At 37.2% G+C, this 13,547-nt stretch overlaps 1 protein-coding gene across 3 annotated transcripts in view; it reads left to right on the forward strand.

Moving 5' to 3' along the window:
- Positions 1–13,261, forward strand: part of MAPK6 (mitogen-activated protein kinase 6) — a 35,855-nt gene extending 22,594 nt beyond the window's left edge. For 2 of the 3 annotated variants that reach the window (XM_082847125.1, XM_082847126.1), the window contains exons 3-6: positions 1,614–1,758; positions 4,107–4,271; positions 9,663–9,864; positions 10,916–13,261. In XM_082847125.1, the coding sequence (XP_082703251.1) occupies positions 1,614–1,758; positions 4,107–4,271; positions 9,663–9,864; positions 10,916–12,017 (1,614 nt within the window). In that variant the 3' untranslated portion in view covers positions 12,018–13,261. The remainder of the gene's footprint in view (positions 1–1,613; positions 1,759–4,106; positions 4,272–9,662; positions 9,865–10,915) is intronic. The other variant, XM_082847127.1, reaches the window with a different exon arrangement.
- Positions 13,262–13,547: the final 286 nt, after the last annotated feature.

Raw genomic sequence — 13,547 nt, forward strand, 5'->3', positions numbered from 1 at the left:
TTTAGTAAACTTAGTTTAGTTTGAAATCTAAATTCGCATAAAGTAGACAATAAGAATAGCCAGAAGGATTCATAGTAACTTTGCCTTAAATAAAAGCTTGCTTTAATTTTCTGAGCTGAACTCTGGTCTTTTAGTTTTCAAATGAGATCATATGTGGGATCCTGATGTTCAAAATGTAAAAATGGAGCTGCTTTGGTTATAAAGCATCCGTGGGAGGCCTGCTTGCTTGGCTTCCCATAGCACATGTTTCAGACAAATCTTTTCATTTTCATGTATCATCTCACACTGAGTATAATTAATTTTTAAAAAAACCAACTTTAACATAGAAATTGAGTACCAAAATGAAATGGATGACCACATCCTCTTTATGGATAACAGTAAAGTATTGTAGATGGAACACTGAACTAGAAGTTACACTATCTAAAATTGAGTTAATTTCTACATCCAACTAAGCTATATGACCTTAAGCAGATTCTTTAATCTGTGTTAATATCTACCTTCACATTTTCTCAGGGTTGTTTTGAAGATGAAATGAGGCAATATATGTGTAACTTGTTTCTGTCAAACAATTCATAAATGTAAAGTAGTAAAATTGATTAGGAATGGGGTATGCAGTAAAGCCAGGCCTGCTGGATTGTCAGTAAGGAGATTGGCAATGCATTTTTATTTTATTTATTTTTAAAATTAATTAATTTATTTTTGGCTGCGTTGGGTCTTCGTTGCTGTGCACAGGCTTCCTCTAGTTGCAACAAGCGGAAGCTACTCGTTGTGGTGTGTGGGCTTCTCATTGTGGTGGCTTCTTTTGTTGCGGAGCATGGGTTCTAGGTGTGCAGGCTTCAGTAGTTGCGGCACGAGGGCTCGGTAGTTGTGGTGCATGGGCTTAGTTGCTCTGCAGCATGTGGGATCTTCCCAGACCAGGGCTTGAACCTGTGTCCCCTGCATTGGCAGGATTCTTAACCACTGCGCCACCAGGGAAGCCCCAGCAATGCGTTTTTAAATAGCACCTCTGGTGCTCTTTCCTGCCTTTCTCTCATTGATTTAAAGCATACCTGCTCCTTTATTAACTTGAGACTTGAAATGAAAAATAGCTCTTCCTCTGAAACCTGTTTTGAATATGTGGCCTAGAGTTAACACTAAAATTCTTTTTTTTTTTTTTTTTTTGTGGCGCGAGCCTCTCACTGTTGTGGCCTCTCCCGTTGCGGAGCACAGGCTCCGGACGCACAGGCTCTGTGGCCATGGCTCACGGGCCCAGCCGCTCCGCGGCATGTGGGATCTTCCCGGACTGGGGCACGAACCCATGTCCCCTGCATCAGCAGGCGGACTCTCAACCACTGCGCCACCAGGGAAGCCCTAACACTAAATTCTTATCGTATACTTTGGTTAGCAGACTTCACGTGAACATAATTTTATAGATGGTATATTACAGGGGGAGTTTAACCTCCATTCATACTCACAAGTGCAAGAGACTTGAAAATAGGCATAGAGATCAACAGTATTGTTTTAGGATTTTACAATTACAGTTTGTTTTTAGATTAAGGATTCTTTAGTGAATCATGTTTTTTATGTACTGTTATTCAGCTAAAGTAAAAAGTATATTTTTGTTCCTTTTTCAGGGTCATCTTTCTGAAGGATTGGTTACTAAATGGTACAGATCTCCACGTCTTTTACTTTCTCCTAATAATTATACGAAAGCGATTGACATGTGGGCTGCAGGCTGCATCTTTGCTGAAATGCTGACTGGTAAAACCCTCTTTGCAGGTTAGAAATTTTAAAATACAGGGGAAAAAATTATCCCAGAGAGAAATAATTTTGTATATATCTATGAAGCAAGACTTATGTAAGATTTAAAACAATTTATTGTAGTGTAGAATATTAAAATGAAAAGATAAAATGGTTTTAATATCTAAAAAATTGAGAAAACTTACGTATTCACTGAATTGTTCACTCAGTAAATTTAGTCAGAATTCTAGTGTTCTTTAGCATATATCTTCTTAAACATAATTTCATATTTTGTAGATCCATAGTATTTGTTAGGTTATTTGTGTTAAATGATACCTGAGTTGCCTGATTCTGTCAGTGTTTGTCACTTCCTGGTAAAATTTTTTAGCAGTTGTTGAAAATTCTGTAATTCTTTCTGTGTCCCCTGTCAACCCTGTTGCTTGATTTGCCATATCCTGTTGCCTGACTGCTGTGATATTTCAGAAACAACCAATTTTTGCAGAGTTTGGTGCTATGAAGGAGTCTAAAAACATGCGTGAGGGAGTTTTTAGTTAAGGTGGATTTAAAAAAAAAACAACCTCTAAATAATGTAATTTTCGATCTTAAACCCTTTAAACTTTAAACATTTAATTAAAGAGAATTTTAACAAGAACTCAAACAAGTGAAATGATTTGAAAGATTCAGTGATAGTTCCCTTCTAAAGCCTCTTCGGTAGGTTTGTGATCCATCCAGTACAAGCAACATGAGTGAGATCTAAGTGTTGATTAGTATAGGCCTCAATATATTAACAGAGCAATAAAGGCAAGGACTAAGCATTCATTGGAAATCTGTGTATTTTTAACCTATGGTAAGTGTCCTAGCCTTATTTTTCGGTCTTACTCAGTATCTCCACTTGGATGTCTAATGGCATCTTAAATTTAACCTATCCAAAACTGACTTCCTGATATTTCTCCATCATACTTTCTCTTTCTGCTCTCTTCCTCATCTTACTAAACCAGACCCACTTCTTAGTTGCTCAGGCCAAAATCTTGGCATCATCTTTCACTTCTCTCAGCACAGATCTTGCAGGCTCTTCCTTCAAAATATGTCCTGAATCTAACTGCTTGTTAGTATCTCTATCACTACCCACCTCCTGCCAGTTCAGTAAACCATTATGCCTCTCCTGGTCTAATGCATGACCTCCTAACTGGCTTTCCTGCTTTAACCTTTGCTGTCTGTGGTCTAGTTACCACATAGCAGTGTAGTAGTTCTCTGAAAACATCGCTCATGTCATTTCTGTGTTCAAAACTCTACAATGGCTTCTTATCAAATTCAGGATAAAGTAAACTCTTTTGTTCTGGTACCACTGACCTCATCTCCTATCACTTGCCCCCGAGCCACTCTACTTGAGCTACACTTGCCTAATTGTTGTTTCTTGGACATCCCAAGCCCACTGTCTCCTGTAGGCCTTTGGGCCTTTTCTCATCTTCCTGGAACTCCTTTCCTCCATATGAATGTATGGTGTGTTTCCTAACTTCCTTAATTTTCAGCTTCTCAGTGAGGCCTTCCTTGGTCATCCTTGGTTGTTAATATAAATTAACCCTACCCCCAACAGTGCTCCTGTCCCCCTTAGCTTACTCTATTTTTCTTCATAGCATTTGTCACCGTTTGATGTGAATGTTTACAGAGTTATTATCTGTCTTCCTCCATTAGATTGTGAGCTTTATGAAAGCAGGAACTTGCTCAGTTTTGTTTCATAGATGTATTCTAAAGTGCCTTGCTCATAGTAGGCACTCAAGAAAAATTTTGAATGTTGAATGAATTTCTAGAAATAAGTGGAAAAGCAAATGAATGGTTTTTTAAAATTTTAGTTGCCCATTTAGCTTGAAGTGTTTCCCCTTTTATTTCTTTAATAGTGGTCCTGAAATGTTAACTGAGCCTAATATATAACTATAAAACTTTTTGTTTCACAAATCTAGTCCAGGCCTCTGTTTTATTGAGAGTGAAATTAAGTCATCACCATGTTAAGTATTCTCAGAGTTACAGTGAGTTAATTAGTGGTATAGTTAGGACTAGATTCTAGGTCTTTAAATCTCAATTCATTGCTTTTTTCACTACTTTATGGTACCTTAATATGAGGCCAGACTTCAAGTCAATTTCTTACGGAAACAAAGCAGCTAAAACTAAACATATCAGTGAGCAGTAATTGAAATAGATATGCTTTTTGAGCAGGTTGATGATGATATTCAGTGCAGTGAAATCTGCTGATTAATGATTCAGTTAAAATCATTTTCCCCCCAGTGTTCATTACAATATTTAAGTTACTTTCCTATAGCTTTAGAATGTTTATTACCAATAAGTAAACAGTGTGTTTATTCCTGTTGTATTTGGTGTTTTTTTGATCTCAGGTGCACATGAACTTGAACAGATGCAGCTGATTTTAGAATCTATTCCTGTCGTACATGAGGAAGATCGTCAGGAGCTTCTCAGCGTTATTCCAGTTTACATTAGAAATGACATGACTGAGCCACACAAACCTTTAACTCAGCTGCTTCCGGGAATTAGTCGAGAAGGTATTGTGACTGAAGAGTAGGCATCATGTAATGGTGTGTTTGTGTGTAAGCAGGATTTGTGTAGGAAAGCTTTAGCTTTTTATCCTTAGATATGTAGCATTCTCGCAAATAGTCTTTAGACACTTTAAGGTATACCTAAAACTTCAGCACTGGCTTTCCCTTTTTTGGCCTGGCACTTAGGCTGTTAGGATCTGTTTCTTTGCTCTGAATAATTTTCTAGATTCCAGAAAGTAACCCCTCTCTCCTGGTTCTAACTCCATCTACTTTTCCAGCTTACACCTCTGATTGTCTACGCTAGGTGAACAGATTAATCACTGACTCTCACTAAGCTGGAATGGGGTTCTGTGAGGGTTATATGATACATAAGTGTGGGTGTGAATATAAATGTGATTTAGATATGAAAGAGGGAATTGAGTCAGGGAAAGCAAAGGTTTCAGAGCAAGGAAGAGAAGGAGGAGAGATCAAAACTCCATGTGAGCAAACTTCCTACATAAAAGTTGGCAGATCACTGTTAGTAATATTAGGTGCTAAATGTGAGAGTTTGTGCAGACTTGAAAGTAGTAGGAACTTGGGGAGAATCAAAACTGTTGACCACTAAAGTAATTAATTTCATATCTCAAAATAAGACATATCTTTAGGGTTTGTTGATATAAATAAGATACAAAAGTCTAACTCCTGTAATAGTTATCTGTAATAAGATAACATTCTTTAAAAGAAGGGCATTAGACATGAAAAACATCTTTTGTAAAAGTTGATTGTGTCTCATTATCTTTAAGAATTATCATACTGTATTTAGCTACATCAATGCCAGGATTGTAATAGTTCTTTCATGAATCATAAAGATAGGAATATATAGTTTCCTAAACATCTTAAGCTTTTCTCACGTTCTGTTCATGATCATCGGAGGGAAAAAGCAAATAAGATTAAGTACATGTGAATTAACACATTAAGACTACTAGGAACCCTGTTCCCACTAGTGTCGTTAGATGAATACCCAGTCTTAAATTTCCCTCCATTCTTACCTTTCATCCTCCCTTTCTCTATAGTTTACCACTTAATTTCTTTTTTTTTAATGGATCTTTATTGGAGTCTAATTGCTTCATAATACTGTGTTAGTTTCTGCTGCACAACAAAGCGAATCAACCATATGCATAACACATATCCCCGTATCCCCTCCCTCTGGAAGCTCCCTCCCATCCTCCCTATCCTGCCCCTCTAGGTCATCACAAAGCACCGAGCTGATCTCCCGTGCTATGCTGCTGCTTCCCACCAGCCAACCATTTTATATTCGGTAGTGTATATGTGTCGATGCTACGCTCACTTTGCCCCAGCTTTGCCCTCCCACCCCATGTCAAGTCCATTCTTGATATCTACCTCTTTATTCCTGCCGTGCAACTAGGTTTATCAGTACCGGTTTTTTTTTTTCTTTTTTAGATTCCACATATATGCGTTAGCATACGGTATTTGTTTTTCTCTTTCTGACTTACTTTACTTTGTATGACAGACTCTGGGTCCATCCACCTCACTACAAATAACTCATTTCTTTTGATGGCTGAGTAATATTCCACTGGATATATGTGCCACATCTTCTTTATCCATTCATTTGTTGATGGACATTTAGGTTGGTTCTATGTCCTGGCTATTGTAAATAGTGCTGCAATAAACATTGTGGTACATGTCTCTTTTTGAATTATGATTTTCTTGGTATATGCCCAGTAGTGGGATTGTTGGGTCATATGGTAGTTCTAATTTTAGTTTTTTCAGGAACTCCATACTGTTTTCCATAGTGGTTGTATCAATTTATATTCCCACCAACAGTGCAGGAGGGTTCCCTTTTCACCACACCCTTTCCAGCATTTATTGTTTCTAGCTTTTTTGATAATAGCCGTTCTGACCAGCGTGAGGTGATACCTCATTGTAGTTTTGACTTGCATTTCTCTAATAATTAGTGATGTTGAGCATCTTTTCATGTGTCTCTTGGCCATCTATATGTCTTCCTTGATGAAATGTCTATTTAGGCTTTCCACCCATTTTTTAACTGGATTGTTTGTTTTTTTGATATTGAGCTCCATGAGCTGTTTTTATATTTTGGAGATTAATCCTTTGTCTGTTGTTTCATTTGCAAATATTTTCTCCCATTCTGAGGGTTGTCTTTGTCTTCTTTATGGTTTCCTTTGCTGTGCAAAAGCATTTAAGTTTAATTAGGTCCCATTTGTTTATTTATGTTTTTATTTCCGTTACTCTAGGAGGTGGGTCTAAAAAGATCTTGCTGTGGTTTATGTCAAAGGGTGTTTTTCCTATGTTTTCCTCTAAGAGTTTTATAGTGTCTGGTCTTACATTTAAGTCTTTAATCCATTTGGAGTTTATTTTTGTGTATGGTGTTAGGTAGTGTTCAAATTTCATTCTTTTACATGTAGCTGTCCAGTTTTCCCAGCACCACTTATTGAAGAGGCTGTCTTTTCTCCATTGTATGTTCTTGCCTCCTTTGTTGTAAATTAGGTGCCCATATGTGTGTGGGTTTATCTCTGGGCATTCTATCCTTTACCATTGATCTGTATTTCTGTTTTTGTGCCAGTACCATACTGTCTTGATTACTGTAGCTTTGTAGTATAGTTTGAAGTTGAGGAGCCTGATTCCTCCAACTCCCATTTTTCTTTCTCAAGATTGCTTTGGCTGTTCGGGGTCTTTTGTGTTTCCATACGAATTGTAAAAATTTCTGTTCTAATTCTGTGAAGAATGCCACTGCATTGAATCTGTGGATTGCTTTGGGTAGTATAGTCATTTTCACATTATTGATTCTTCCAATCCAAGAACATGGTATATTTCTCCATCTGTTTACGTCATCTTTGATTTCTTTCATCAGTGTTTTATAGTTTTCTGAGTACAAGTCTTTTGCCTCCTTAGGTTTGTTCCTAGGTATTTTATTCTTTTTGTTACAATGGTAAATGGGAGTGTTTCCTTAGTTTCTCTTTCTGAATTTTTTGTTGTTGGTATATAGGAATGCCAGAGATTTCTGTGCATTAATTTTGTATCCTGCAACCTTAGCAAATTCATTGATTAGTTCTAGTAGTTTTCTGGTGACATCTTTAGGATTTTCTATATATAGTATCATGTCATTGGCAAACAGTGACAGTTTTACTTCTTTTCCAATTTGTATTCCTTTTATTTCTTTTTCTTCTCTGATTGCTGTGGCTAGGACTTCCAAAACTATGTTGAATAAGAGTGGTGAAAGATTTATCACTTATTTCTATATCTTAGCATACTTCAACACCATTGTAGTAAACAGACCGATTTCCTCCAGAACAGTGCTATCCAATAGCATTTTCAACAATGATGGAAATGTTTTTTCTTTGCATACATTTGGGAGCTCAGCCTGACTACTTTCTTTTTTTTTTTTTTCTGCGTTGAGTCTTTGTTGCTGCGCACAGGCTTTCTCTAGTTGCGGTAAGCAGGGGCTACTCTTCCTTGCGGTGTGTGGGCTTCTCATTGCGGTGGCTTCTCTTGTTGTGCATGGGCTCTAGGCACACAGGCTTCAGTAGTTGTGGCATGCGGGCTCAGTAGTTGTGGCTTGTGGGCTCTAGAGCACAGGCTCAGTAGTTGTGGCACACGGGCTTAGTTGCTCCGCAGCATGTGGGATCTTCCCGAACCAGGGATTGAACCCGTCCCCTGTATTGGTAGGCAGATTCTTAACCACTGCGCCACCAGGGAAGTCCATCAGCCTGACTACTTTCTTTGTTACCTCTGCCTCTTTCTACCTGCTATCTACTGTTCCCAAATGCTAGGGATTTTAGAGTATATTCCTCTTGTGTAGCTGGATATATTTCCTTCCAAGGATGGTGATTATGCTGAGTCAACCATTCATAACTCTATGCCTCAGATTGTCTCTTGCCTTGAGACACGTGGGCCCTGGCCTAAGACTGACTCTTGCAGGAGAACCAAGAACAACAGCTTGTTGTATCATGAAATGACTTCCTAGATAGGGTAATATAATAGAGAGGAGTGGAGAAAAGGTGAAAATATAAATGGCTATATAAATGTCAGCTATTTTTCATGTTAATGAGAGATTGGGAATTGAGAATAGCATCCTTTCTAGAGTGCAGCTTAGTTTTAGAGAGAAGGGCTAGCTAGCTTTTCCTTTGAGACAGAAAGTAAGGTTAAGTAGATGTGTGATAGACCATAGTGAAGAAGTAGGGATTGAGATAAATGTGAAGTAGGTTTATCTGTTGAGAATAATGGAAAGATAGATAGCATAAAGAGATGGTGAGGGGCTTCCCTGGTGGCGCAGTAGTTGAGAGTCCTCCTGCCGATGCAGGGGACACGGGTTCCTGCCCCGGTCTGGGAGGATCCCACATGTCGCAGAGCGGCTGGGCCCGTGAGCCATGGCCTCTGAGCCTGTGCGTCCGGAGCCTGTGCTCCGCAACGGGAGAGACCACAACAGTGAGAGGCCCACGTACCGCCAAAAAAAAAAAGATGGTGAGGAACATTGCTAAGCAATAGCAGAGGCCAAATTGAAATTCCACAGTATGTATGAATTTGTAGAAAGCTAGATATACATGTGATTTTGCATCTAGTTTTTATCAGCACTGTATGGCTAGGAAATGGAGAAAGTGGAAGGTAGGAATGATTCAGAGTTGAAGATTGATGTCAGTCCTAAGGCATACAAGTGTGTGGTGGTGGAGGGCTGGTGACAGAGTGGTTCAGGCTGGGAAAGGAGCTTAGGAAGGCCTAAAAGACTGAGTGGGAAGAATTGGGTTTCTGGTAGCTCCACCATAGCCCTAAAATGATCAAGTGCATTGTGTGATATGCTGTAGTGGGATTGATGTGAAACAGAAATCAACAAATTAGTACAACAGCTAGTCAGTGAGATAAGGGGAAGAAAGGGCTTTATATTAAGCACTAGACACTATACATTTAATTTTTACACCTTGTAAGACATCGATCTATATATCCATTCTACACATGGAGAAACTGAAGTTCAGCAAGTTTAAATAACCTGTCCAGTTCCACATAGCTAGTAATTCAGCTTAGCTAGTAATTCAGCTAAGCTAGTGAGTTGCAGAGCTGAAATTAGGACCTATGTATTAGGTTGAGCCATATGAAATTGCTGTTGTTTGACCATTTTTGACTGACAAAAATGAAAGTTTCACATGGTTCAACTTAATATATTCCTTTTTCTTTATAACTGGCCATAATATGAGATTGGGGTATATTTCAAATATTTACTTTGTTTCTTGGACGCGTGTCTTTTCAATCAGTGAATCAGGAAAGCTAGTTTTATTTCTCTGACAAAACTTAAATTAACTTACCTTTTAATTGTATAATCCCTTTTTGTTCTTTATGGGTTGGTGGACCTCCAGTATAGTTAAGGTGTTTTATTCCTCTGTTTTGCAGCACTGGATTTCCTGGAACAAATTTTGACATTCAGCCCCATGGATCGGTTGACAGCAGAAGAAGCGCTTTCCCATCCTTACATGAGCATTTACTCTTTTCCAATGGATGAGCCAATTTCAAGTCATCCTTTTCATATTGAAGATGAAGTTGATGATATTTTGCTTATGGATGAAACTCATAGTCACATTTATAACTGGGAAAGGTAAATTGACTCTAAATTAGAAAAAGATTTTTTTTTGAAAATTATTTTATTTTCAATGAACCGTAATATAGTGAGTTTTATTTTTAAATTATAAATGATAAGACAATGTAAAAGTCTTAGAAATTTAGAAATGGTCTTGGGTTTCTGTTGAACTTACTGCTGTCTTTGAATAGCCTTTATGTGATTTAAATATTTAATAATTACTGCTTAGGATATACATAATGGGAAAAATTAAATGCTACTTTGGAACAAGAAGTAGTTAATGTCGAAATTAGTTTGTTCACTTGTTGCATTTTTTTTACTCCTAAAATGTTGAGGTGTTTGAGAGTATGTTTACACACATCTGCCAACCATTTTCTTTCTCCACATGAACATTTCTACCATCTGTGTATAGTTCTTTCCTCACATACCCGGATGTTTTCCAGTCTCCACATTTTCTGTCATACTTATTAGTTATCTAATCTCTTTTCTAGTCCCTCCTCCTCAACCCCCCATGTTTTCATGTGTGTCTCAGTCTGCCTCTACTTGAGCATGGTGTGGTCACCTTACTGTAATGTGTCAGTAAGAGGATACCACATTCAGTAAAACATATACATGGATACTTGTTGGGTTTTTTTGTTTTTTCTATTCATGGTGATGATTTCCATCAAGTCCTTATCTGCCTTATTACCAGTAGAGTGAAAATCTGTATGACACCTGATTGAAATTAGAGATCTACATTTTGTGGCCATAAAGTATTTTTTTGTGTGTGTGAAACTGTGTTAGAATTGAACTGTACATCAGCCACTCAGATGTTTATATGCATTTTATATAATTATATACTTTATTGGTAATTACCAAATATTGCCTCATATTGCTTTAGATAGTAACAGAGCTTACCTATCCGTTAAGATTATATATTATAAATTCCTGGAGGAAGGCTCATGACTTAACACTCCTGTTATCCCATCATAGACCTAGCACGCACAGTGTTTTGATCTAAAAGGCACGCAGTGAATTTGAAAATGAAATCATACACCTGGACTAAGACTAATGTATTAATGTTTTTCAGGTACCATGATTGTCAGTTTTCAGAGCATGATTGGCCTATACATAACAACTTTGATATTGATGAAGTTCAACTTGACCCAAGAGCTCTGTCCGATGTCACTGATGAAGAAGAAGTACAAGTCGATCCTCGAAAATATTTGGATGGAGATCGTGAAAAGTATTTGGAGGATCCTGCTTTTGACACCAGTTACTCTACTGAGCCTTGTTGGCAATACTCAGATCATCATGAAAACAAATACTGTGATCTGGAGTGTAGCCATACTTGTAACTACAAAACGAGGTCATCATCATACTTAGATAACTTAGTTTGGAGAGAGAGTGAAGTTAATCATTACTATGAACCCAAGCTTATTATAGATCTTTCCAATTGGAAAGAACAAAGCAAAGAAAAATCTGATAAGAAAGGCAAGTCAAAATGTGAAAGGAATGGATTGGTTAAAGCCCAGATAGCTCTAGAGGAAGCGTCACAGCAACTGGCTGAAAAAGAAAGGGAAAAGAATCAGGGATTTGACTTTGATTCGTTTATTGCAGGAACTATTCAACTTAGTTCACAACATGAGCCTACTGATGTTGTTGACAAATTAAATGACTTGAATAGCTCAGTGTCCCAACTAGAATTGAAAAGTTTGATATCCAAGTCAGTAAGCCGAGAAAAACAGGAGAAAGGAATGGCCAATTTGGCTCAATTAGAAGCCTTGTACCAGTCTTCTTGGGATAGCCAGTTTGTGGGAGGTGGGGAGGACTGTTTTCTCATAAATCAGTTTTGTTGTGAGGTAAGGAAGGATGAGCAAATTGAAAAGGAAAACACTTACACCAGTTACCTGGACAAGTTCTTTAGCAGGAAAGAGGATACTGAAATGCTAGAAACTGAGCCGGTAGAGGATGGGAAGCTTGGGGAGAGAGGAAATGAGGAAGGATTTCTGAACAACAGTGGGGAGTTCCTCTTTAACAAGCAGCTTGAATCCATAGGCATCCCACAGTTTCACAGTCCAGTTGGGTCACCACTTAAGTCAATACAGGCCACATTAACACCTTCTGCTATGAAATCTTCCCCTCAGATTCCTCATAAAACATACAGCAGCATTCTGAAACATCTGAACTAAAACACTCAGCAGACATTTCTTTTTGTATTCTTCATGAAATGTGTTTTGTCTTCTTTATTACTAGTGTTTAAGTCATTTTTTTACTTGAATCAGATGGTGTCATTTAGAAAGGATATTTTCTTGGTTTTTAAAATCCAGACTTTTTTTCTACATGTGAGATGGTTTTCGTTTTAACTGGCATGTCGTTTGCACACAAAAATAAAGAATAGAGCAAAATAATGCAATGCAGGAGGAGACAAAAGAAATGCACTAAGACAAGGAAAAAACATTCTCTCATAGAACAATGATCTGTTTTACAGGAAACAAAAATCTTGCCTTGAAATTTACACAGTGAGACTGTACATAGTTGCATGAAAATATCTATTTTTTTCCTAAAACATTTTTCATTCATGAGTATTTTCAAGTTTTTCATACTGTACACATTTCTTAAAAACACATGATACCAGCAGCAACTGAAAATGAATGCCGAATTTGGTACACATGTGTTATCTACCTCAAGGTAACAAAAGTATGTGGCAAAACATATACCACCCATAGTGCTTCACAATATGCACTTCTATTTAGCCAGCGTTTATTGTAGTAAACTAAATAAGATTCACTCACCGTTTATAAATGTTCTGGTATGCATTCTTTATAGTGAAGTGTTACTACATCACATCTTATTTATTTTAGCAAATCAGTATATTTTCTGTATTTAATTATAAAAAGTTAACGTAGTTTTTGAAATTTATTTGCAAATACACTTTTTCCATTTGGCACTATGGTTTGTTGCCTACTTAGCTGAATATATAATGTCAGCTTATCCTAAGGCTGTCCATGTACTTAATTTACTTAAGTATTCATTTTAAGTAAAGCGCTCACTGTGTATAGGAATTTGTATTTTGGAGGTGCTTGATCTATCTACAAAGAAAAATTAGGAATTACTTTATTATAAAATGCTCCTAGAAGTCTTAATTGTGTTTATTTTAAGAAAAAGAACTGTAATGTTAGACTTGTGTGCATGGACGTAATTAAGGTACATCATTATTGTAGTTTAAAAGTTGTACATGATAAGACATATTTTGTTTTTACTGTATGTTTTTACTGAATGATCTATTCCCCATCCCAAGGCAAGCATGAATAAAATTAGGTTAAATGTAGCATGTGGCATCGCAGTCTCAGAATTTGTTTCATCTATTTTATTTTATTGAATACTGTCTGTATCTTTGGTTATCCTGTTTGAAGAAAAAGGACAAATAAATCATGGCCAGCAAATATGGCTCTTGTTTAACTCTTTAGGTAATGAAAATAATTACCTGCTAGAATGAAAACCACTAGCAGAATCTCATCTAGTTCCACTTTTCAGCATCTTTGAATCGTGGCTACAGTTGAAACTATGTTAGGCTAAAAGACTTAAAACTCTTCATCTCCACACAAAAATCTCTTGTTGACTTAACCTCACACATTAAAATAGAATAAGGCCTTCATAGATTTCAAAACTTATTATGTAAGATGTGTGTGGAAGCTTTGAACTATGCAGCTGGAGGAAGC

Source organism: Leucopleurus acutus (assembly GCF_964270905.1).
Source record: "Leucopleurus acutus genome assembly, chromosome: 1".
Lineage (NCBI taxonomy): Eukaryota > Metazoa > Chordata > Mammalia > Artiodactyla > Delphinidae > Leucopleurus > Leucopleurus acutus.